This window comes from Chroicocephalus ridibundus, chromosome 16 (assembly GCF_963924245.1).
Source record: "Chroicocephalus ridibundus chromosome 16, bChrRid1.1, whole genome shotgun sequence".
Classification (NCBI taxonomy): Eukaryota; Metazoa; Chordata; class Aves; order Charadriiformes; family Laridae; genus Chroicocephalus; species Chroicocephalus ridibundus.
This window is the reverse complement of record NC_086299.1, coordinates 2,497,351-2,521,432: the sequence shown is the minus strand read 5'-3', so window position 1 is coordinate 2,521,432 and position 24,082 is coordinate 2,497,351. Positions and strand designations below refer to the sequence as shown.

At 63.5% G+C, this 24,082-nt stretch overlaps 5 protein-coding genes across 7 annotated transcripts in view; 1 reads left to right on the top strand and 4 right to left on the bottom strand.

Annotated features, from left to right (window-relative positions):
* CHD5 (chromodomain helicase DNA binding protein 5) overlaps positions 1-635 on the bottom strand; it is a 32,174-nt gene extending 31,539 nt beyond the window's left edge. For both annotated transcript variants that reach the window (XM_063353536.1, XM_063353537.1), the window contains exon 1: positions 436-635. In XM_063353536.1, coding sequence (XP_063209606.1) covers positions 436-499 — 64 coding nt within the window. In that variant the 5' untranslated portion in view covers positions 500-635. The remainder of the gene's footprint in view (positions 1-435) is intronic.
* A 223-nt stretch (positions 636-858) lies between these two features.
* Positions 859-3,649, bottom strand: RPL22 (ribosomal protein L22). The gene is made up of 4 exons (XM_063353539.1): positions 3,539-3,649; positions 3,027-3,131; positions 2,114-2,244; positions 859-1,077 (listed from the first exon to the last, which is right to left on the bottom strand). Exons 1-4 carry the CDS (start codon positions 3,548-3,550, stop codon positions 933-935), a joined length of 393 nt encoding a protein of 130 aa, XP_063209609.1. The 5' UTR covers positions 3,551-3,649; the 3' UTR covers positions 859-932.
* A 1,571-nt stretch (positions 3,650-5,220) lies between these two features.
* On the top strand, positions 5,221-10,715 carry RNF207 (ring finger protein 207). The gene is made up of 18 exons (XM_063353766.1): positions 5,221-5,330; positions 5,852-6,042; positions 6,300-6,432; positions 6,512-6,656; positions 6,770-6,851; positions 6,922-6,997; positions 7,089-7,214; positions 7,361-7,407; positions 7,534-7,606; positions 7,700-7,768; positions 7,918-7,986; positions 8,100-8,221; positions 9,278-9,467; positions 9,548-9,733; positions 9,821-9,872; positions 9,964-10,081; positions 10,153-10,233; positions 10,322-10,715. Exons 2-18 carry the CDS (start codon positions 5,852-5,854, stop codon positions 10,482-10,484), a joined length of 1,923 nt encoding a protein of 640 aa, XP_063209836.1. The 5' UTR covers positions 5,221-5,330; the 3' UTR covers positions 10,485-10,715.
* Positions 10,716-11,907: 1,192 nt separating this feature from the next.
* ICMT (isoprenylcysteine carboxyl methyltransferase) lies at positions 11,908-15,973 on the bottom strand. The gene is made up of 5 exons (XM_063354002.1): positions 15,695-15,973; positions 15,400-15,488; positions 15,153-15,322; positions 14,133-14,350; positions 11,908-13,348 (listed from the first exon to the last, which is right to left on the bottom strand). The coding sequence occupies exons 1-5, from the start codon at positions 15,926-15,928 to the stop codon at positions 13,166-13,168; spliced, it is 894 nt and encodes a 297-aa protein (XP_063210072.1). The 5' UTR covers positions 15,929-15,973; the 3' UTR covers positions 11,908-13,165.
* A 537-nt stretch (positions 15,974-16,510) lies between these two features.
* Positions 16,511-23,046, bottom strand: ACOT7 (acyl-CoA thioesterase 7). Of its 2 annotated transcripts, XM_063354024.1 has the most exons (10): positions 22,905-23,046; positions 22,104-22,221; positions 21,489-21,645; positions 20,868-20,959; positions 20,614-20,728; positions 19,919-19,933; positions 19,166-19,252; positions 18,255-18,371; positions 17,837-18,021; positions 16,511-17,166 (listed from the first exon to the last, which is right to left on the bottom strand). In XM_063354024.1, exons 1-10 carry the CDS (start codon positions 22,955-22,957, stop codon positions 17,062-17,064), a joined length of 1,044 nt encoding a protein of 347 aa, XP_063210094.1. In that variant the 5' UTR covers positions 22,958-23,046; the 3' UTR covers positions 16,511-17,061. The 2 variants fall into 2 exon arrangements, with proteins under 2 accessions (XP_063210094.1, XP_063210095.1); XM_063354025.1 differs by lacking the exon at positions 19,919-19,933.
* Positions 23,047-24,082: the final 1,036 nt, after the last annotated feature.

Sequence of the window (24,082 nt, the reverse complement as noted above, 5' to 3'; positions counted from 1 at the left end):
CGGCACCGCACGGAGCCCCCGGCCCCGTCCTGCGGGAGAAGGGGATCTGGAGCCAGGAGGGCGATCGGCTCCCCGGGGCCAGGGGAAGGACACCGCGGCAGCCGCGGGGTGCCCGGGCGGGGAGCCGGAGCTGGGGCCGCCCTGAGACGGGTGAGCGGGCGGGCGGGAGGTCCCGGCCCGGGGATGAGCCCGCCCTCGGGGAGATGCCGGCTGCGGCTGCCGCGCCCGGGCACACCCCGCTCCTCGGGGCTGCCCCTTCTTGGGCGTTGGGATAACGGGGCCGAGCCGGAGCAACAGCGCCCAGCGGAGACCGGGCCGGGCTCCGGTAGGGCGAGGCCGGCTGTCCCCGCCAGGCCGCGCCTCAGGGGAGGCCCCGCCGCCGCGCCCCCCGTCCGCTCGCTCGCTCGCTCGCTCCCTCCCTCTCCTGCCGCCTACCCGAGACGTCCTCCTCGTTCTCCGCGTCCTCCAGCAGCTCCCGGCCAGCCGCCGGCCCCCGCATACCGGGCGGCGGCGGCAGCAGCGCCGGGGCCCAGCGCCGGGCGAGGCCGCTCCGCGCCAAGATGGCGGCCGCCGCGCCACGCCCACCCCTTGACGCGCCCACGGCCCCGCCCCTCTCACCCCGGCCCCGCCTATCCCATCCCTAGCCCCGCCCCTCCTGTCTCCAATCCCACCCCAGGCCCCGCCTCCATCCGACCAAGCTCCGCCCCCTTCAGACCCCGCCTCCATCCACGCCAAGCCCCGCCCCTCCAGTCTCCAGTCCCGCCCCCTCCCCGGCGCTCCCCGAAAATCCCCAAATCCCCCCAAATCCGCGGGCCCCCCCCCGCCCCGGGGCCCGGCAGCCGCCAGCAGAGCGTGGGGTATCAACAACTCTTCCCGCCGTTTATTCCAGGAAAGCAAAACTGTACAAAATGGCGGCCGGGCGGCGGGCCGGCTCAATCCTCCTCCTCCTCCTCCTCCTCGTCCTGGTTGATCTGGAAGTAGCGCAGCTCGTAGCTCTCCTTGCTGTTGGCCACCACACGCAGCCAGTCCCGCAGGTTGTTCTTCTTCAGGTACTTCTTGGTCAGATACTTCAGGTACCTGTGGGGAGAAGCCTGGCTGAGGGGGGTCCTGTGCCCCCAGACACCCAGCCTTCCTCCCCGGCACCCCGCAGCTCCTCGGGACGCCCTGCCCTGCTGCAAACCCACACACAATGACTCCTGCAAACACAAACCCCCGTTCCCATGGGCTTCCACCTCCACCAGGAGCAATACACCCCATCAGGCACATCCAGGCAAAGTTTCCACCAGGAAACGACACCGCCGGGGGAATCACATCAGCAACAGCACAACACGGAGCCCAGGAAATCATTTCCCTCCCCTCGCCCTCTGAGGCTGCAAGCACAATGTCGTATTTCCACGCCACCGATTCAACACACCACAGTGAATCTCCGCTTGGATGGCAGCAAACCACCGCCAGCCCCAACGGCGGCTGCAGGGATGCACCGGGTGCGGCACTGACACGGAGAAACCGCATCAGCCAAGTGGAGGGTTTTTACAGAGCAGGGCACTGCCCCAACACCACACACAGTTTTCCTCTTCCCGCCGTTTTAGACCTCCAGCTGCCTCACTGTGCCGTCACTGCCGCGGCAAAAACCACATCTGTCGAAGCCAGACAAAGGCCAGGCAGCCAGGAGAAGCCAACAGCGGGCAGAAACCCAGCAGGACAAACAGCGGAAGAGCTTGGCTGCGGATCAGCCCCTAAACTCCACACTTGGCACCCTTTCGGCTGCACATCCTCCCCCACCGCCCACTCCACTGACCTTCCCAGCATGAATATCGACCACATATCCCTCAAAGATCATTTGGGAACTGGCAGCCACTGCACTGAGCATCACCAAGAGTATCGGCACAGCTCCTGCACTGAGACATCTCTTCACTACCGGGCTCTCCTGCCAGCCAGGCTTCCATCTGAACAACCAGACCTGACGATCTTAAAGGTCTTTTCCAATCCAAAGGATTCTATGATCCCCTGCCGAGGGCCAGCTGCTGCCAGCAGCGACCTGCCACGGCCCTGGCACCAGCAGCAGCCTCGTGATGGCAACCAGCACCACCGGGACACGGGGCTGCCCCACCACCTCACCTCTTTGAGAACGGGGACCTCCGATGTGACCGTGATCTTGCTCTTGCTCCTCTCGATGGTCACCACGCCCCCACCCAGGTTTCCTGCTTTGCCGTTCACCTTGATCCTTTCCTGCAGGAACTGCTCCTGCAAGAGAGGAATGCCGCTGCTGAGCCAGGGCCACCAGCTCCCACCAGACAAGGCCTCCCCAGCTGGCCTGTGCCCGGCGCTTCGGCTTTTTGTTACAGCTGGGGGAGAGAGCGAAGTGCTGTTATGTCCAGGGGAAGCAGAGGAAAGCTGCCTTCCTGCAGGCCGGGAGGCTCTGGGCCTGCCAGCACTTTCCACAACTTATCCGATCAGCAGATAAGTGAGGTTCCCAGGGCCAAATGCATCAGATTAATGTGGTAGGGACACGTTTCCTGCCTTCAAGGGGACAGCCAGCGAAGTGACGGCTGGGTTAGGATCCTCCGAGCACACCTCGGCCACCGCCCTGCGCTTCAAACCCGTACTCGAGCAGTTTGAATGAAAACAGGTTCATCTAAGAGCACTCAAATGCAGCACTTCCTGCCCTCGCCACTCCTCACAGCAGAACAGAAAACCCACCCCACGGGGGATGAATGGTAATACCGTTTGACAGGTAGGGAAAATGCTTGCGCTTTAACTACAAAGTGTTTTAAAACAATAAACATCTGGTAGCCTCCAGCACCACCGGGGCTCCCTTTGTCCGCAGGGTGTTTCCCAGCGCTGCAGGCTTTTACGCTGCGCGGTGGAGAGGGGCAGAAACAGAGAGCAGGGGCGGCGGGGGCTGCCGGGGCCGTGTTTGCCAGCAGGCTGTTGGGAGTGCAGCCAGCAGACCCCCCGGAAAGGCCGGGCAGGACCGCGGGGCCGTCACGGCGGCTCCCGGGGCAGCGGGGAGGCCCCACACTCACAAAGTTGGCGGCGTCCATGATGCCATCCTCCACAGGGTGGGTGCAGTCCAGGGTAAACTTCAACACCTGCTTCTTTTTTTTGCCACCTTTCGCTGCGGGCTTCTTCTACAGCGGGGAGAGGGGGGGGGAAGAGAGAGCCGTGAGGGATCGGCTGCCGGCAACGGGCCCGGGGGCGCTGGGGAGGAGGGAGGGGACCAGACCGAGCGAGGGGCCGGAGCCGAGGGGACCGGGCCGGGCTCCGGGCTGGGGGAGAGGGAACGGAAATGGTCTGGGAGAGGATTCGAACCGGGGGGCAGCGGGAAGAGGAAAGGGCCTCCCACAGCCCTCCACGCCCGGCGCTTGGCGGGCTGGGCCCGGAGGAGGCCCGGGCCCGGAGGAAACCCAGGCTCGGCCCCAGGCGCAGGCCCGAACCGGACCGGGGGAAGAACGGGGCCGAACGGGGCGGAAGAGGGCGGCTGGGACCCGGGGCGGGGAGGGCGGAGGGCCGGGCCCAGCCGCCGGCGGAGACTCACCACGGGCGCCATGGCGGCTCCAGCGAAGGGGCAAAAAGGGAGGGCCAGGCCCCGCGCATGCGCGGAAACACCCTGGGGCGGCCAGGGCGCATGCGCGCTCCGCCGCACCGCCTGCGCCCACGGCGTGGGCGCAGGCGGTGCGGCGGAGCGCGCATGCGCCCTGGCCGCCGCGCGTCCCGCGCCGAGAGCAGACCAACCTAGCCCACCGCCGAGAGCGTCGATGGCTTCCGGCCACCCCCTCCCCTTCCCACCCACGCCTCTGCCTGCCCCGAGAGCGCATAGTGCTGCCTGGCGCTGGGCGGTGCCTGAGGGCGGGGGTTAGGGCGGTGGGCGGGGCTATGGGGAAGGAGGCGGGGCCAGGGGATCGGGGCAGCGGGGGGAACCGGCATCGGGACCGGGGGATCGGGAGGATGGAGGACAGGGGGCTTCGGGGGATGAGGGCCAGCAGGAGCCGGGGACCGGGGCCAGCAGGAGCCGGGGGATCCAGGGATTCGAGCAAATAGTGCCTGGGGACCCGGGAATCAGGGGACCGGGAGGTTGGAGGACCAGGGGCATCGGGGGATCGGGGCCGGCAGGGACTGGGGGATCCAGGGATTGGGGTCCACACAGCCCGGGGACCGGGGGATCAGGAGGTTGGAGGACCGGGGGCATCAGGGGATCGGGGCCAGCAGGGACCAGGGGATCCAGGGATCGGGGCCAACACAGCCCAGGGACCAGAGAACAGGAGGTTGGAGGACCAGGAGCATCAGGGCTGGCAGGAACCAGGGACCACGGCCGGCATGAACCAGGGGATGCAGGGATCGAGGCCAACACAGCCTGCAGACCAGGGGATGAGGGGATCAGGAGGTTGGAGGACCAGGGGCCTCAGGGGATCGGGGACGGCAGGGACTGGGGGATGCAGGGATCGAGGCCAACACAGCCCAGGGACCGGGGGATCAGGGGACCGGGAGGTTGGAGGATCAGGGGATCAGGGCCGGCAGGAACCGGGGGATCCAGGGATTGGGGCCAACACAGCCCGGGGACCAGAGATCAGGAGGTTGGAGGACCAGGAGCATCAGGGCTGGCAGGAACCGGGGACCATGGCCAGCATGAACCAGGGGATGCAGGGATCGAGGCCAACGCAGCCCAGGGACTGGGGGATCAGGGGACTGGGAGGTTGGAGGACCAGGGGCATTAGGGGATTGGGGATGGCAGGGACTGGGGCCAACACAACCTGGGCACCTGTGGATCAGGAGGGTGGAGGACTGGGGACACTGGGGGATCTGGGCCAGCAGGGACTGGGGAACCAGGAGATCAGGAGCGTGGAGAACCAGGGGTATCGGGGGACCAGGACTGTCAGGGACCAGGGGTTGCGGACAGCGGGGATCAGTCTGCCGGAGGCTGAGGGGTTGGGGCTCTCTGGAGCATAGGGTGCACCCCAGGGTGCCTCGCTGCCTGCAAATGTCCCTGCACCCTGATCACTGCCCGCAGGGTGCACCCTCACCCCCTGGGGGCCATCCCCAGGCCACAGGGATGCTCGTGTTCCCACAGCCCAAGTGCACCCCAGGGCCACACAGTCCCGTGTCCCCACACCCCGAGGGCCATCCCCACCGCTGGGCGCTGAGGAGCTCGCGGGTCTATTTTTGGGCCATGGCGTGGCAGCCGTCCGGCAGTGCCAGGGGGCCCCGCGTCACGGGGGCGGCTGGGCCCGTCCGCCTCGGCATCGCTCTCATTCCAGCCCGCGCACGGGGAGCAGCAGCACGGCTCAGCACAGCACGGCACAGCCGATCCCCCGGCTTACAGACGGGGAGAGGTAAAGCCTTCACCCGGCCACAGTGCCCCACTGTGCCAGGGACGGGGGCTCCTCAGCGTGTGGGGCGAGTGGCTGCCTTTGCTGCTGGGTGCCATCGTAGGGGACATTCCAGGGTAGGGGACACCCCTTCACGGGGGATGCTCCCTGCTGGGGGACACCAAGGCCTGGAACATCGCCCACCCCTGTTCTGGGGGACGCTCTGCTGCAGGGGATGCTCCTTTGCAGGGGACACCCCATCCCAGGGAATGCTCCTGCTCTGGGGACGCCTGCCCTGGGGGACACCCCGCTGCGGGGGCCATCCCAACCCAGCCCTGCTGCCCCCAGCCCACGCAGCCAGGGGAAGGGGGGTGTTTGGGGCAGCTCGTGCCGCGATGCTCATAACCTAAAAATAGGCGGCAGCTCTCAGGCCCCAGGGACAGGATTTGTCCTTTCTGCGGTGGCCACAGTGCTCGCGTGAAGCGGGACCCGCTGGGCACAGGGGGTGAAGCGGGGCGTGGAGGGGGCCACTCTCTGCCCTGCAGATGGCCGGCGGCATCTTCTCCCCGCTGGGGAGCTGCTCGGAGCTGGAGAAGGCCAACTGCCACCCGCTGGTCTGCCTGCTCTGCCACGAGCCCTACCAGCACCCCTGCCTGCTCGACTGCTACCACAACTTCTGCGCCAGCTGCCTGCGTGGCCGCGCCAGCGACGGCCGCCTGCGCTGCCCGCTCTGCGGGTAAGGGACAGACCCTGCCCAGGGGACGCTGGGACCAGGGCATGCAGCACATGGCTGGCAGACCCTTGTGGCACTGCTCCCAGTGCCCCCAAATCTGTCCCCACCGGCCCCGGGCGGGTGTCCCCATCCTAATCCCATCCCCATACCTGTCCCTATCCTGTCTCTGTCCCATCCGCATCCCTTCCATGCCCCCATCCCATCTCTGCCCCATCCCTATCCCTTCCACATCTCCATCCCATCCCATCCCATCCCCGCAGGCACCCCTCGGTGGTGAGGGGGGGCACAGGGCTGCCCCCCGTGGACCGGCTCCTGCAGTTCCTGGTGGACAGCTCGGCCGACGGCGAGGAGGATGTGCAGTGCGCCAACTGCGACCGGCGCTGTGCCAAGGCGGTGAGGGCAGCGGGGCGTGCGGGCAGGGGACCCCCGCCAGGGCCATGCCCACCGCCAGCCACCCCCCCTGCCTGCACAGGAGCTGGACACCATGTACTTCTGCAACACCTGCGGGCAGCCCCTCTGCGCCCCGTGCCGCGAGGAGACACACCGCGCCAAGATGTTCGCCCGCCATGAGATCGTCTCCCTCTCCAAGCGCACCAAGGACATCCACAAGAAGTGCCGTGAGTGCCATGCTGCGCCAGGCTGAACCGTGCCGTGCTGCACCATGCCGTGCCACGCCACGCCAGGCTGCACCGGGCCCTGCCAGGCTGCCCGACGCCTCCATCCCTTGCAGCGCTGCACGAGGAGCCCTACATCATGTTCTCCACTGAGAAGAAGTCCATGCTCTGCATCATCTGCTTCAGGGACATGCAGGGGTGAGCAGCCCTGTCCCCATCCCTGCCCCATGCCTCGTCCCATCCCGTGCCCTGATGCCCGTGCCCGCAGGGAGAGCCGGGCGCACTGCATCGACATCGAGACAGCATACATGCAGGGCTGCCAGCGGCTGGACCAGGCGGTGATGGTGGGCAGAGGCCGGCAGGTCTCGGGGGCGGGGGGACATGGGGGTGTGGTGCTGCCCGCAGCACTGCAGCCGCCCTGCCGCCCCCGGGCAGGCCGTGAAGGAGCTGCAGACCTCCACGCGTGAGGCCATCGTCCTCCTCAAGGCCATGATCGAGGAGGTGCGCAACAGCGCCAGCGAGGAGGAGGCAGCCATCAACTCTCTCTTCAGCCGCATGCAGGTGTGGGGCAACCGCCCGCACACGGTGCCCTGCGCCCGTGGGCACCCGATGCACGGGCACGGCAGAGCCGGGGTAGTGGGAGGGGACCAGGGTGGCCACGGGACACGTAGCAGCCGCAGGACACAAGGCAGCCATGCTGTTTGCAGGAGCAGCTCTCCGAGAGGAAGAAGACGCTCCTGAAAGCCGTGCAGAGGTGAGGAGCTGCAGACTGAGCCCCCCCGCAAGGGTGTCCCCCCTCCCGGGGCGTGTTGGGGTGCCCTGGGGCCAGATGGCTCCCCGGTGCCCTGTAAGGGCTCTGCCATGCCCCGCTCTGCTGCAGCCAGCACGAGGAGAAGGAGAAGGCGTTCAAGGAGCAGCTCGCCCACCTTGCCTCCCTGCTGCCCACCCTGCAGGTAGGGCCCCGGCTTGGGCAGGGATGCCCTGGCCCAGGAGCCGGGCTGCCCCGGTGCTGAGGGGTGACAGTGACACCCCCCCCACACACACAGGTCCACCTGGTGACCTGCTCAGCCTTCCTGAGCTCCGCCAACAAAGCCGAGTTCCTGGACCTGGGCTACGTGAGTGGTGCCAGCACTGCGGAATGGCAGGAGCATCCTGCTGCGGTGCTGGGGGCAACTGGCGCACCACACCGCAGTGCCGTGCGGTGTCCGGTGCACCCTGCAGCGGTGCCGGGCACCTCTCACCGCACCTCACCGCTGCCTTTCAGCAACTGATGGAGAGGCTGCAGAGGATCGTCAAGCTGCCGCACCGCCTGCGGCCGGCCCAGACCAGCAAGGTAGAGCCCTGCCGCCCCCCAGGGCCGAGCCCCTGCCCGCAGCACCCCACGGGCAGCCCCGGCTGCCGGCTCTGCCCTGCCTCAGCCGCGCTCGCCCCCGTCTCGCCCTCCAGATCAACAGCGAGTACCGGGCAGAGTTTGCCCGCTGCCTGGAGCCCCTGCTGATGCTCAGCCCCCGCCGCTCCGTGGTGGGCAGCGCCGGCACCATCGGTCCTGGCATCGCCGGCGCAAACATGTGAGGTGCTGGGATCGCACCCGGGGCCGGGGCACGTCCTGCCACGCGTCCCCCTGGGCATCCTGCTGGGGTCTCCCACCGTGCCAAGCCTGCCCCCGCTGCTGCCCTTGAGCCTGTCACCTCGGCGGTGGCGCGGGGACATCGCAGAGCACAGCTGTGCTGACGAACGACAGGCACGGGGGCTTCAAGTGACACTTCTGGGAAGCCGGGCAGGCAGGCGGTGGGCAGCGGGGCTGGCAGCAGGGTGCCCGGGTGAGCCAGCACCCCGCTCCCCAGCCTGGCCCCCCGCCACGGTCCCCAGAGAGTTCTGTCCCTGCTGCCGTGGGTGCTGCACCGGGGCCAGCTCCTGCTCGCCCACACGCCCACGGCGCCACAGCCTCTTTGCCCGCCACTATTTTTATCAGAATTTCAGGGAATTGCCCGTCCGTTCCTCACCCGGGATATATTTAGGCCCGTTGATGTCACGGCAACGCTGGCCCTGCCAGGCGCTCCCGGCTGGAGAGGACAAACGGGCGCTGCTGCCCCATGGGCACCGCTGCTCGCCCCGGGCTGGGCTCAGCACCGCAGGGCGGCTGAGCTCCTGGGAGCCGCCGGCCCCAGCACAGGCAGGGGGAGCGCGGCATCACACGGTAGGACCGATGGCGGTGGGGTAGCAGAGCCAGGGCGGTGGGCAGCAGGGGGAGGCTGCAGGATGGGGGGAGATGCAGGGGCAGCGGCGCCTGCCAAGGGGCCAGGAGATGCTGGCGGTGAGAGGGCAAGCCACATCCTTCCCTTTAGAAACCGGAGTATGCCAAGCTCAGCTCCTGCCTTCTCCCTGCCACAGCTGGCCCCAAAGCCATGGGCACTGGGAGAGCAGCCCACAGAAACCTGACTTTCGGGGCAGCATAAGGCACCTCTGACCGACCCCATGTGCCAGGGAAGGGACGTGCGGGGCTGGCACGTCCCCAGGCACCCTGGGGGCGAGGGGCAGTGGGGTTGAGGCAGCGGCACGGCCCCTGGCACCTCGCCCCCACCACTGCTCGCCTGCAGCGTGCCGCTGTCGCCCTCTCCGCACAGGCTCCCCGGCAGCCAATGCTCCAAGACCCTCATGGTGCCCGGCTGCCCCTCCGACGGTGATAAAATGTCCACCGGCCCCATGGTGCGGAAGCCAACAATGCACCGGTACATCAGCACCAAGGTCCTGCTGGCCGAGGGACGCGAGACCCCCTTCGCTGAGCACTGCCGCAACTACGAGAACACCTACCGGGTAGGGAGCACAGGTCCGGCCAGGACGGGGTGGGACGAGAAGGTGCTGCTCATGCGACAGTTGACTGCCGTCCCCCGCAGATGCTGCAGACGGAGATCCAGGGCCTGAAGGACCAGGTGCAGGAGCTGCACCGCGACCTCACCAAGCACCACTCGCTCATCAAGACGGAGATCATGAGCGAGATCCTGCAGAAGTCCCTGCAGATGGACGTGCAGATCGCGGCTCACTATTCCGCCGTGGAGATGATGCGCAGCGTCTTCGAGGAGGTACGGCCGGTCCGGTGTGTCCCGGCAGAGCAGGGTCCCTCCCTGCTGTGCCACAGCACGCTGCCCGGCTCCCTCTCCCCCTTCCAGGTCTGGGAGGAGACGTACCAGCGGGTGGCAAATGAGCAGGAGATCTACGAAGGTACTGGTGACCCTGCTCCCCTGGTCCAGAGCCCCCCGTGTCTGCTCCAGGGGGGCTGCCGTGGCCATAGCCTGCTCCTCTCACCCCCCAGCCCAGCTCCACGACCTGCTGCAGCTGCGGCAGGAGAACAGCTGCCTGACCACCATCACCAAGCAGATCGCGCCCTATGTCCGCTCCATCGCCAAGGTGAAGGAGCGGTTGGAGCCCAGGTGAGGGGCGCCGGGGGGGTCTTTTGGGGCCGGGGGGGACATGGCTGTGGCTCACGCATGTCCCACCACAGGCTGCAGGAGCCCCGGGAGCCCAAGGAGGAGCAGGAGCAGATGCTGCTTAAGATCTGTGACGACAGCGAAGTGGCACCAAGGTAGGTGATGGCATGCACCCAGGTGCCAAAGTCCCCCCCACACCCTTTCCCGGCTGCTGACCCTGCCGAGGTGCCTTCCCTTTCCCAGGGACACCTCACCTGGAGGCAAACAGGGGGCTGTGGCCAGCCCCGGGGAGGGCTGTGAGCCCAACAGTGCCCCCGGAGACCCCTCCCCAAAAAGCAAAGACTACTGCAGGGGCCAGCAGGAAAGCGGGGCCGAGAGCGCTGCCCGGAAGGAGCTTGCACCATAGACCCCATCGCCAAGCCAGTGCACGGAGCCGCTCGGTGCTCAAAAGCCGTGCCCCGGTTCTCAACCGGCTCCTCTTGCCTTGTGCCACGAGTGAAGGCAGGAAAACACAGCCCGGGCACACAGTGTCTGCAGCGCATCAAAAGCCTGCCTTAGGGTGACTTTGTTCGTCTGAAAAAATAATTGTCTTTATTCTCTCCCTCTTGTGTGTTGGAAGTGAAATAAAAGGACACAAGTGCACATGTCCGCCTGGTTCTGCAGCTCTGGACAAAGTGGGCCTGCCAGCTTGGGGTATCCAGCTGCTCTTAAAACCACAAAGTTTCCAAACAGGGGGAAAGAAAAACCAAAAAACCCTGCTGTAGGGTAGAGCCAGGAGCTCACTGCAGGGTCTCGGAGCGCCCTGTGACAGGCAGTGAACCCGAAACGCCGGCAGGGCACTAGAACGAGGGGCTCTGCTCCCTGTGCGCTTGGGCCATTTGAAATCCTACCGACTGCTGCGGCGCGGGAGGGCAGGGTGTGACAGCCGGCTCCAGCTTGGCACTGGAGTCAGCGCCTTCCCCAGGCCTGGTGAGCTCCCGTCTCCTCACCGAGCTTCCACTCACAGGATTCGGGAAACTGAAAAGGTTAAGAGAGGCTGCTGGTCTCAAAAGCACTGAGAGGGCTCTGAAGATTTTGCCCTAGGTGAAGTTTATCCCTTTCTTTTGGTGCCAGTGCATCCTGCCTTGGGCAGACCCTGCCGCTGTGCAGCTGGAACCGGGGTCAGAGCTAACGCTGGCACGCTCCTGCAAATTAGGACCGAGGTGCATTCACTACAAAGAATAACTTGAGAATAAAGCTTAGTTTCCATCATCATCTCACGTCAAACCCAAGCGACAATTGCTTTGTTTGTTTGTTTCAAAGTGCAGTTGTGCAAGTTCACACCAGAAGTGTCAACGCCTACAAAAAAATTAGTTAAAAATTAACTTGCCTGAGGCACGCTGTCTACAACAGCAGGTCGCAACTTCCATGACGACATGAGTCAGAGGCACAGAAAAGCCTGAGCAGGAGCCCACGAGTGACTACGCAGAGAAATCAGCGCTATCCGGCTGGTGTATTTCACATTTGCTCTTTTCTCCCAAGCTAAAAACACACTCGGTAAAAGACAAACGGCCAGCGACGGTGTTAAGCTGATGCTCTGTACAGAACACACCCTGCAGTGCAAAGCAAACCTGGCGGAGGAAAGACTCTGCACGGGTGAAGCGAGGGGAGATGGAGAATTTGCCCTGTCTCGGTGGCTGCGCAGCCCTGCGAGTCACTGCGAGTTGCAGTCGTGCTTCAACGCAACACTGGACTGTACTGAAAACCACTGGGAAGTGTAACAGTAAGGATTCCAGTTTTGATGATGTCACCAGCACCCAAGAGATCGCCAAATAACCACCAGACAGAAGTTGGAAATATTTTTTCTTGTTTTTTATAAAAAAAATCCAAACCAAAACTAAAGCAATTCCCATCAGTGCCCCCTTTCCTGAGCCGTACCACAGCACCTTCACCAAGGAACACCACAAGCCCGAAGCGTGAACTGACAAGCAAATCGTTTCCATTCCAGCTAGGAAGAATAAGGTAAAACTCAAGAAAACAGTGAACCTCTTTGGTATTTAACGACAGAATAAGTTATACCACAAAGCTCGAGTAGGAACCATTTCCAAAATGGTAACGTTTAAAATAGAGTTAGCTAGCCAAACTTTTATCCCCGTCTGGAGAATTTCCCTAGAAGCACCTCCTAGTCGAGCTGAGATCCCAGGTTTTGCCCAAAAGAGCAGACAAGGATCTCGAGTGCTAAAGCCCTCGGCAAGCCTGGCAGCTGCGGTTCTTTCTCAACCCAAAACCCTGGGATCTCTGCAGGACGGAGGCAGCCTGGCAGGATAGGAAGCAGCGCGATTTGGAAGCGAGAAGAGGGAACAGAGGTGGTGGCCGGGAGGCTGGGGAAGGCAGCGGCTGTAACGGTGACTCCTGAATTCACGGCAGCAGCCGAGGGAGGAGGGAGCGGGCTCGCTCTCCTGCTGCATTTCAGAGGCGCTCGCGATCCAGCAGCACGAGGCGAGCAGAAAAGGCTCCCTGTGAACGTTAACACCTGGGGGAGAACCGATCGGTGCCACGCTGCCGGCTCTGCGGCAAGCGGGGGGTAGGCAGCCCCTGCACCTGGAGAGCAGAGAGCTGGAGCCCTGCGCTGCAAGCTGCCCCAGCACCAGCTTGCAAAATCAGGCCTAAAGAGATTAAAGCCGCACTGCCTGGCTCGCAAGGTCAAAAAGCTTTAAAATCGAATTATGCCACAGGAACAATCCGCTGACCAGGGCCTTTCCTGCACGGGGGTGGGAAGGCAGAGCTGTTCTCTTGAAGAATCAGTCCAGAGGCGCCTCAGAACAATTCAGCTGCTGCAGGCAGGAGGGTTCGATTCTCTTTAGGGTCGCTACAGGCTAAGTTATCTGGAAGATCCCTGAATGTGCAACGAAGGAATTATCTCAAGGAGGATGAAGGAGCTTCTGATCTGCTAGTGACCCGGCAGGCCACGCAGCTCCGCAGCCCTCCGCCAGCTCCTCCTGGGTGGCCAGGAGATAACAACGGGCCACCCCCAGAACCACACATCGTCCTTCGCCCCGCAGCACCTGGAGCTGGGCGTTCACTCAGCCAGTCCGATTTTTGCCCACGTTAGAGTTCTACTTTGACTCCTTTAATAAAAGGGAGACCCGATGGCACCTTCCTTTTGTACTCCAGGTACTCTTCTCCAAAGAAGTGAATGAGCGTGATCTCCTCCTCCTCGATCCGCTCCCTGAAGAAGCGCCAGGACGCCAGCGCGTAGCCCACCACACAGATGGGATTGCAGAGTAACACCTGCAAACAGACACCGGCGGTTAGTGTCCCCTCACCTCCCGCAGAAAACAAGGCTGCCCCCCACCCCCACGTGCTAATCACCCTTCGTTAAGTCTGCCACGAGGTCTAAATGCTCTCCAAAGACAAGACAAGATCCCAGCACCTTTTGCGGAATTTCATTCTGGGGAGAAATTAGTGCTTATGAAGAAAGCTCTAGAGAGCCCGTGCGTGGCCACACTGCTCCACGTTCAGTCTTTACGGTGTGTCTCCAGAGAAATAAACCCAAATGCCAACCACAAGAGCACAACTAAGGCAGTGCGGAGTTACAGCTCGACCGCAGCTGCCTTCCAGTTCACCCTCTAGCCAAGGCCCTGGGCATTCTTAAAGGGAGGTTTTTTTGCCAGCCTGGCACAGGACTGGTATTTGGCAGGAGCGAGGTTGAGTCTGACCACTTGTGGAAGGCACTTTGGCCACAGGGATGCAAGAAAACTCTGGACACCAGCTTTAGGCTAGCAGCAGGTCACATCCTGAGCCTACGAGGGCATTCTGGCTCAAGCCCCAGCCCTGCCGCCTCTGCTTATTCCACACAGATTAAGGCGATGGGATCTTCCCAAAAATTGTGCAGGGCAGAGTGCCCGGGGTTTCCTGACCCCCCGCGTGCCAGTGGGAGGCAGGAGGTGTCAAAATCTGTGCCCGGGCCACCCCTGCCGGTGACAACAGTTTGCATCCCATTACAGGTGTGGGGCAGCATTAAGAAAGACCCAGGTTATAAGACGGAAGTATCTGAGCGGGTTGTATACAGTACCTGTGTTCCAATACTCCAGTAAAACCATCCCACGTAAGACGGGTGCCGGAACCACCCATACACCCCACTTGTCACCAAAGTATGAGTATCCGATTTCTCATTCTGAACAATATGGTTGAAGTTGGAGCCAGCTGTGAGCATGGCCGCTTTCCTCAGACAATCCCCAAAGATCACCATCAACAACCCTACAGTACTCAGCCAGGTGATCTGCTTCAGCTCTGCAAGTGAATAAGGACGGGTCACAACAGGTTTGCACAGGTCACGCTCGCGGTGCGGGGGTCACGGGGGGTTGGGTCGCTGGGTGGGCTTCCCTCCCCCATCTCAAAGCACAACACGTAAAACACAGCCAGTGTTCCATGCGCTGCCGTCCCGCCACCAAAACAAGTAAAAATAGCATCCCCTGCCACAGCATCTGTACGTCCTCGTGGCGGATTGCCCTAAGGGGAACCCAGCACCGAGGCAGAGCCCAGCTTTACGGCATAGAGTAAAGCCGACATAAAGCACAGCCAAGCGGACACACTTGCCCAGACGCAGGGAGCTCCACAGCCCTCACTGCCGTTACTAAGTGGGGAAAAACATGTCCCCTCTCCCCCAAAAAAAGCAAGAACCCCAGATTGGGCAAACAGCAACAGTTTTTGCCGATTAGATTTCATTCCAGGTCAAAAGAAGACGCCCAGATGTAACTGAAGCATCATTCTTTGCACCACCACAGCAGCTTGAAAGATGCGGCCAGAAAAGGGCTGAAGATCAGCTACATGGCCCATACAGCCTGGCATGCCAGAACCAGGGGGTGCTCCCCCCGCCCCTGAAACCGAAACCAAGAGGCTTTGAGCACTGAGAGATTAAGGCTGCGTCAAAGCCCTCCTCCGCTGCCAGCACGGGTCAGCTGAGCTAGGGTCACCAGCACTTTGCTACCAGGCAGGTGGGCCCCGGGCGAGCCACGTGCAGCCGGCACTACCAGGCAGAGCCAGGGGACGGCAGGCAGGAGGGTGGGTGCCAGGGAGGGGCAGGGCGGCCGACCTGGGAAGAGGATCTTCTCCAGCGTGAACTCCACCCAGGAGGAGAGGGCGGCCAGGTTGTACTCGAAGCTGTGGTTGAGCAGAAAGGAGTCCAGCGAGAGGCTGCGCGGGTTGTTAATGGCTGTCACCAGGTACTCCGAGTAGTGGAAGAGGGAGAGGGAGCACATGTACCTGCGGCAGGAGGAGGGGAACGCTTGGCAGGGCCGGGGGACACGGCAGCCGCCCGGCTCCCCCGGCCCTTCCCTTACCATCCGAAGTGGCGCCAGGCGGAGCGGCCGGTGCTGAGCAGCAGCCCGCAGCCAAAGGCGAAGCCCAGGAAGCAGGCCCGGACGGCGATCTGCAAGCAGAGGGAGAGGAGAGAGTGCCGCCGCCGCCTCCCAGGCCCCCCCCGGGCCTGGCGTCCCCCGACCGCCGCCGCCCGGGGCCTCTCCCGCCCCCGTGCCCGCTCCCCTAGAGCCTCCCCCGCCCCGCCGCCCCCTAGGCCCGCTCCCCCAAGGCCTCCCCCGCCCCCTGGGCCCGCTGCCCTGGGGCCTCCCCCCGCACCTTGTAGAGCGGCCGCGGGTAGAGCAGCAGCAGCGCCGCGTTGACGCCCGCCACGTGTAGGGCGAGCGCCAGGCGGCCGCGCAGGCCGGGGGCGACCAGCAAGGCGGAGGGGGAGCCCAGCGCCACCGGCAGCGCCGCCACCGAGGCCCCCAGCAGGAAGGCGGCCAGGCTAGCGCGGGCCTCCCGGCCCAGCCGCCCCCGTCGCGGAGCCGCCGCCGCTGCCGCCGCCATCATGGCGGCGCCCGCCCCGCCCGCGTCGCCCGGGAAACGGCCGCGCCGCTCTCGCGAGAGCTCCGCCCCGCGCAGGCGCGGTAGCCCTGGGAGCGCCGCCGCTCTCGCGAGAGTTGCGCCGCGCAGGCGCAGTAGCTCCCGGAGCGGCGCCGCCCGTGGGGACCGGAGAGCTACAGGAGCCCGGCCCGGCCCCGCGCCTGGGCCCCGGCCCGGGGGTTGGCGTTCCTGTTGGTTGTAGTTTAACATCGCACACGGGAACGGCCCCTCCCAGGGGCGAAGGCGTCGTTCCCGGGGGCCCCCCTCCCCTTACCACCCGCCGGGTCCGGTGGGGGCCCCGGGCCCAGTCCCGGCCTCGGGGGCCAGCCGCCGTCCCGGGGCAGCCATGGGGGTGGTGGGGTCGCGATCCACACCGGAGGGTGCCGAACCGCGGGAGCTGTTCTGGGATTCCCAGGGAAAGGGGCAGTCAGTCTTAAAAACCCGGGCGGGGCCCACGGGAGGAAAGGCAGGAGCGGGGGGAAGCAGCGCGATTCTGTGGAATAAAGCTCCTAAGCCGGAATTGCTGCTGCTTGAGACAAAAATACAAAAGCGCCGCCCATTTTATTTCGGTCAACGACAACAGACTTTATTTATGCCACAGGATTCCTGAAATAACTTAGATGTGCACAGAGAAACTACCTAGAGATGTCAACGAAACGGTCCGAGACATTCAGTACGATACCGGGGCGCGTTTCTCGTCACGAGTATCGCACATAAGCTTTGGTGTGCAGTTTTAGGACATACCGGCAAGTTTATAACACAGCATCACAACGACTCGTGGCCTCGCCCATCCCTCGTGCTGCCACGTGCCTCTGACCCGCTCCAGAACAGGCGGGAGCTTCATTTACGGGATCGAACGGTGAAAACGGGGCTCACGGGGGTGAATGGCGAGCGACCGGGAAGGCTCCCGGAGGCTTTTGGGGCGCTTAAGCCACCTAAAGCACAAGGTCTACGGTGCTAAACCAACAAGCAGCGAAGCAGCCGCAGCGGGACGGCGGCTCCAGCAGCAGGCGAAGGCGCGAGGCCCGGCGCGGACCGGACACGACACTTAACGGGAACCTGGACGTTTGGCGGGCGAAGGCGGCGAGAGCGGGGCGGGATCAGTGCTGGGCAGCCTGCTGCATCTGCGCCTGCCGCTTGGCTTTCGTCTGGAGGTACCTGCCCTTCCCTTCCTCGAAGCGCCGCTTCTCATCCTCCGTCTCCGTCTGCCGGCGACAGAAAGAAAGCGAAGGCACCGGCGTTAGCAGCCCTGGGGCAGCGCAGCTCTCCCACGCTGCGCGCTGTAAGCGTGCGCTGGAGGGAAACGCACCTCCCCTTACAGGAAACGTAAGGGAAACTGCTGCACTCTGTTAAATACGTGTTTTGACAGCTAATGTATAATTAGATGACAAAATACTCGGAAACACAGAAAAGCACAGAGCAGGAGGAGACCTGCGCGAGATAAACTATTAATCAAGAAACAGCCCCCAGGCAGCAGCGCTGCATCTCGTGTCTGCAAAGCCCTGCTGGGATCAGCAGAGCTAAAAATAGGCAGGAAGGCTGGAGCGGGGATGCAGTGGGGACGGGGGACACGGGGGCATCCCCAGCATGGGCAGGAGGGGAAGCTGCAGAGCCTGCACACAGCCTGTCCTCAACCACAAGAAAGGAAACCCCCCTGCCCAGTCTCCACATTAGCAATTTTCAGAATAAATTGGGGAAAAAAAAAAACCACCCTGAAGCCTGCTCTGGAAAAGCTCATTCATGCTCATATTGGTTTGCTGAATAATTCAAGGGAAGAGGATTTGCTGCACAAAAAAGGGGGCTGGGGTCGGCCTCGGGAGGAGCAGGAGAAGGGCTGGCCTGGCTGGCTCGCAGCCCGGCAGGGAGAGCTCTTACCAGCAGCTGCGGGACAGGCAGGGGCTTCCCCTCCTTGCTCAGGGAGACGTAGGTGAAGAAGGCGCTGACAGCACGGTACCGACCCCGAGACTCGTCCACAAACGGGTCGGCATCCACAAATACTTCAATTTCCATGGATTTATTGCTCGTGAAGGTCATGCGCCCCGAAATGGTGATGACGCTGCCTGCAAAGCGGAGAGGGGCCTGTTAAGCAGACGATCCCCGCAGCTGCTCAGAGGATGGAAGCAAGGGGCCCCGCTTGTTTTATCCTTAAGCCATGTCTTAAGCAGAGCTTCTTGGCACAGGACAAGTCTAACAGGGACTAAATTTCTCTGCCAGTGTGTCCCAAGCGCGCACCCAAGGGAGCCAGAACGTCACACCACGGGAGAGCAAAGCGCCCGCCACCACACCCGGGTACCTTTTTTGATCTTCTCATGGAAGTTGATGGCATCCACCGAGGCAGTGACAATGTTGGTCTTGCAGTGGCGGGCGGCCACAATCCCAGCGACCTCATCCATGAGCTTCATGGTGACACCTGAGGGGGGAGGCAGAGAGTCCTGTCTCAGGGAAGAGGGTAGGATTTGGGAAAAAGCCACACGTAGCTTGTTAAGGCCTTCACACGATCAAAGCTACGCCAAGGAGTTGGACCAGAGACTGAATCCAAACTGCAGGAAACCCCGGTACCAGCACAAAGACTCCTGTCAAGAGCACCATCAGGGCGACGTCCTTGCAGACCTGAGCTTGAGATTTAGGCCAGCTCTGGCTCTCACAAATTTCTTTGAGCGAACCCTAGCCTTGCAAGGCAAGATCAGGCCCACAAACCTCCTGCTTGGAAAGAGCTCTGAGCCACGTTGTTCGGGTTTTTTGTTTTAAAGGATGCAATTAGATGAAAAGCAACATCCAGCATCGTCCCAGCCCTCGGCAAATGTGTCTCTCCCCGGGCTCACACCGCATGTGTCCGCCCTGCCCTGCCCACCTGGCACAACACAGGTGCTACCAGCCAAAAGGAAATGACTCCAGCAAATTGCAGTCATTGTACGCTGGGTGTTTGTAGTCCAAGATGAGCAATTTAAGAGATGATGACAAAATGGTAGGATTTACAGTCCAAATATGTCAGGTTTTGGGACCTTTTTTAAGCATAAAAAAAGACAAAGCTTTTGTCTCAGCTGAAGCAACGCTGAACCTTACAGATGGTGGAAATGGGCCTGTGCGCCTTCAGAGGCAGAACCTGCCTCCCAAAGACACCGAGACACCTGAGTCGCTCTCAAACCGCACTTCTGCTCCGGGCAAAAGCCACCCCAGCCGTTGAACAGGGCAGCGCTCACTCACCTCCGTGCACGAAGCCCAGCAGCGTGCAGTCCGAGGGTCCCACCAGGTGGATCAGGCTGGACTGGCTGTAGCCAACGGTGTGCGGCTCTGGTTAGAGAAAGAGAGCAAAGCGGTCAGAGCTGCTCGGCCAGCACATGTATGCCACCGTATGCCCCGGTCTTAAACGGTTTGAAGGAAAAAGACATGGGGCTAGCTTGTGCAAAGCTGAAGTATGCTCAAACCAGCATTTAAATTGGCTCCGAGAAGCCCTGAGAGCAGAGGCTATTCACCACCTGCCGGGTTGCCGCCTCCCTCTGATGCCCACCCACCAATTTTATTCCAGCTGAGCTCGTTTCCTCTTTTACAGCTTTCAAAGAGCCTGAAAGCAAACGGCAGTGAACTGGACAGATGCATGGCCGTAACACTTCCCTTCTCAGACCACCAGATGCAGACGAATCTCCCCAAACCTGCCAGTTAGCGGTATCTCCAAAGGACCACACTTTCCCCTCGGCATGAAGACCTCGGCCCCCACATCCCCCAGCCCTGGCACACGCTGGCGACATCTGACTCGCCACTAAATCCAGGCAACAGAAATCACAGCACCCTCTGACTGCCGACAGAGGAAAACTGCTCTCAGTCGGGGGTAGCTGCATTTTCCATCTAACGAGAGATGCTAAAGGCGCGTAGCGCAGGGAGAAGCCAGCCAAGCCCCTGACCACTTGGCATCACCTCCTCGGGGAGGACACCCGCACGGCAGCGCCCGCAGAGCCTTACCTTTCGTCTGCCTATCTGTGAGCAGGGAGAACAGAGGGGAAAAAAAGCATTTGAGCAACTTTCATCCCACATCAACCCCCCAACGATCCACACACACCACCTCTCTGCCTCTGCCCAAGGACCATGGCTGGTCCTGAAGCCCACCGGCTATTCGCACCTTCAGCTCGCCATCAGCAGCACCACCACATTTCTAGAAGCCAGGGCAATGCTTTCCTTAGAAAATGGCTTCCCAGCAATCATCCAAGGAGAGCATGACCCCCAGCTCCTCCCCATAGCTTGTCCTCCCCTTCAAACACCGGCTGATGAACTTCTTGCTAAAAAATGACTTCCAGAGAGGGGCTGCAGCTGAAGAGGTCGCAAAACCCTCTCCCAGTGCTTGCCTTTACCCTATGCTGAGCAAAACTAGCCCCCGCTGCCCTGGAGCGCACAAGGGATGCAAGGAGTGGTGGCAGGAACTGCATTTCAGCAGAGGGCATCCCACCCACCAGCCCAAGCCGGGGATCACAGGCGCCCACCCAGCTCCCCCTCCACTCACGCACCACAGCTCCAGAATCCCAACCCATCCCCAATGCAGCATTTCAGAGTGCATGCTCGCAGCCATGGGTGCCCAGGGACAGAAGGAATTGCCTTGGGGACCAGTTCAGCCTCCCGGCACCACGGAGATGTGTCCATGGGCCTCATCACACCCACGTTACCTGGGTTGATGATGGGGAAGATCACGTCGCCATTTCTCTGCTTAGTTTCCAGCCGATCCAGCTTCTGCTCCTCATAACGCTTTTTCCCCTCGTCCTCCTGCTCCTTTCTCACATACTGGAAAGGAAGGCCAGTAAGAACAGGGTTGGTAAAGCCACTGGCACAGCCGGGGGTGCCAATGGGGCCAGGTTAGTGCCATTTCCCAAAGAGGGTGAGCTCTGGTCTGGGGGGAGCGGAGCAAAGCGAGCCATCCTACCTGGATGGGGGGAACCTCGAGGACCTTGTTCACGTTCTTCAGGGACAGCGGGACGTACCACAGCGTTGCCTTGTTCGTCACCTTCTTCGCCCCTGGAGGAGAGAGGGGCAGAGGGTGACCACGCCAACACCAGCAGCGCTTCGCCTGCAGCCGGCATGGCCACGGTGCGGGGCTGGCTGCACACTGGTGATGCTGCCGGCACAGGGCAGCTCCCTGCCCTCCTGGCTCCTGACGAGCTTTGGCTCCGAGCGGATGTGACAATGCGCTTTTGGGAAGGCATCCAGGCAAGCGGAGCTGGTTGCCACAGCAACAGCAGGAAAAGGGCCTTCTTCAGGCCAAGACAGCCACGGGCAGCAAATTGGAGAGGAGGAGTTAACAGCAGATTTTTCCCTTCTTTGCTAAAAATGATCAATGGAGCCGTAATCCCCAGGGAGGCTGCTTGGCTTCCCTTCCCAGCCCCACCCCTCCCCGCTGCCCCCAGCACTCTCAATAAAGGCAAGATGTCCCCTCTGCCCAACGCTGCCGGCGAGGGTGGGTGGAGGGCAGGGCCACTACCATGAGCTCTCGGCTTGTCACAGTTATTCCTGGAGTTTTGGGACAGAGCCGCTGGCAGCCACCCACCTGTTAAAATGTTTTCGGACATGACGTTGACCTGGACCTCCACGGAGTGCCGGGAGGTGTAGGTGATCTCGGCGCTGACGTTGGCCACCTCGCCGATGCACATCGGGGAGAGGAAGTCCGTCCGCTCCACCCGCGCCAGCGCAGCCACACAGGGCTCCTGGGAAAGTGGGACAGCCAGGGTAGCAGTGGCAGCCGCGCCACGCAGGACCACAGCCGGTGGCTCCCCAGGGCCAGCCCATGCTGCGTTCAGCTCCTGCACTTCTACCCGTGCCTTATCAGCCAGTGGCTGTGCTTCCTTCCCCGCCCGTAACCGCCTCTGACTTGCCCTTTGTGGGAGTTATAATGTAAACAGCAGCACAATAATGTTTCTGCTTGTAAAACACAATTTCAGCAGGATGCTTCCGGCTACAGGGCCATGCTCTGGAAGCAGCCGGAGCCACCGGCAGTTTGCTCGCAGGAGCGAGCGCTTCCGGTGTTGGGGGATGACTTGGGAGGCCCCCAGGGATGCCTAGCAATCCTGGGGCCCCTCCTGCTCCCAGCAGACCCCCAAGGCACAGTGGGAGGGTCGGAGAGTCACTGAGCCAGAGCCCAGCAGGCACTCTGGCACCTACTCACCCCGGCCTGGGAGTTGCAGTGGCGGGTGCTGATGATGGCTCCTGCTTCCTCAATCATCTTCAGGATGGTTCCCCCGTGGACATTCCCCGCGATGTTGGCATCATCCGGGCGCATGATCCTGCCGGGGAAGGAACACGAGAGCTCGCACCCCCCTGCCATGCCTCCAGGCCAGGTCCCGGTGCAGCCGCCCAGAGGCACTGCTGTCGCCCTACCGGATGAGCTGCTGGGACATCTCACCACGCTGATGCCGGCAACGTCACCGGCGCTGCCTGCACGCGGCTTCCTGCGAGTGGCAGTGGAAACCGCCCTGAATTACTGCTGGGAATGGAAGGCAGCATCGCTCCTCTGCCAGGGCGGCCAGTTGCTCAGCCGGCACCTCACATTGCCATGGCAAGTGAAGATCAAGCCGGGCATATGCCACCACTCGACCCAGCTTCCCGGCTTTTGCTGGAGTGGCAAATAATGAGCCGGAGGCGGGAGGGTGAGGCACTGGGGCGAGGGGGCAACGGCTGGGGGCCAGCCCGTAGAGGAGCCCGTTTCCACAAGGCAGCCATGCTGGGGAGCCGCGGCGGGCAAAGGCAGGGAAGCCGGGGTGCGCCCTGCCTGCCCTGCCCGCTCACACGCACGGGAGCAGGGGCGCGGCGCCGCTTCGCCGTGCCCGGTGTCGGCAGCCTCACCGGTGCGGGTAACACCGCCGGTGGCAGCCCGGTTGCAGGCCGGCCCGCTGTGCCCGCCCGCGGTGCCCTCTCCCGCCTGCCCTCCCCCGGGTGCCCCGCACCGGGCGGCGCGGCGGGGCCGTACCTGGAGACCTGGATGGCGGCCGGCCCCGAGCCCGCGGCCCCCGGCTCCGACATGGCGGCACCGGCGCCCCGCCCGCAACGGCGCTGCGGCACCGTCGCGCCTCGCCAGGCCCCGCCCCGCCGCGCGGGACACGCCCACCCCGCGCGCCTCCCCATTGGCGGGTAGCGCCTCGCCACGCCCCCGCGCCGGCAAGGGGGCGGGGCCAGCGCGCCGCCGGGGGGCGCGGCGGGGAGCCGGTGCCCGGGTGCCGGGGGGCGGAGCTCCGGTGTCTGGGGGGCGGAGCTCCGGGGCCGCCCGCGGAGCTGGTGCCCGGACGGGGATGGAGGGGGCGGGCCGACGGGGATGGCGGGAGTGCGGGCTAGACCGGAGGGGCTGGGGGGGCGCCGGGTCTTGGGGCGCCGCGGGGAGACGGGTTGGCCCCGTGGGGACCGGGGTTCTCACCTGGCGCAGCTCGGCGGCGGCAGGAGGGGGGCGCGGGGGTCGGGGGGCCTGCGGCGTGGAGCCTGGAGGGGACATGGTGCTCCGGCGCTCCGGTAGCGGTACCTCCGCCGCCTTTATGGGCCGGGAGGGCAGAGCAGGGAGGGGAGGGGAGGGCAGGGCAGAGCACGGCATGGCAGGCAAGTAGGAAGGACAGGCAGGGCTGGTAGTGCAGGCAGGGCAGAGTACGCAGGGCGGGGCGGGCAGGGCAGGCAGGGCAGTGCAGGAAGGGTGGGCAGGCAGGCAGGGCAGTGTAGGCAGGGCGCAGTGCAGGCAGGGTTGACAGTGCAGGCAGTGCAGGCAGGGCAGTGCACGCAGGAAGGATTGACAGTGCAGGCAGGGCGGGAAGGGCAGGCAGGGCAGTGCAGGCAGGGTTGACAGTGCAGGCAGGGCTTACAGTGCCGGCAGGGCATGCAGTGCAGGCAGTGCAGGCAGGACAGGCAGGGCAGTGCAGGCAGGGCGGGAAGGGCAGGCAGTGCAGGCAGGGCAGGCAGGGCAGGCAGGGCAGTGCAGGCAGGGCGGGAAGGGCAGGCAGTGCAGGCAGGGCAGGCAGGGCAGGCAGGGCAGTGCAGGCAGGGCGGGAAGGGCAGGCAGTGCAGGCAGGGCAGGCAGCGTGGTGCTGTCCGCGGTGCTGATCGCGTTCCGCCGCCGCTCTCCGCGGTGCTGCCGGAGGGGGTGTCCCCGCCCGTCCCGGCCCCGTG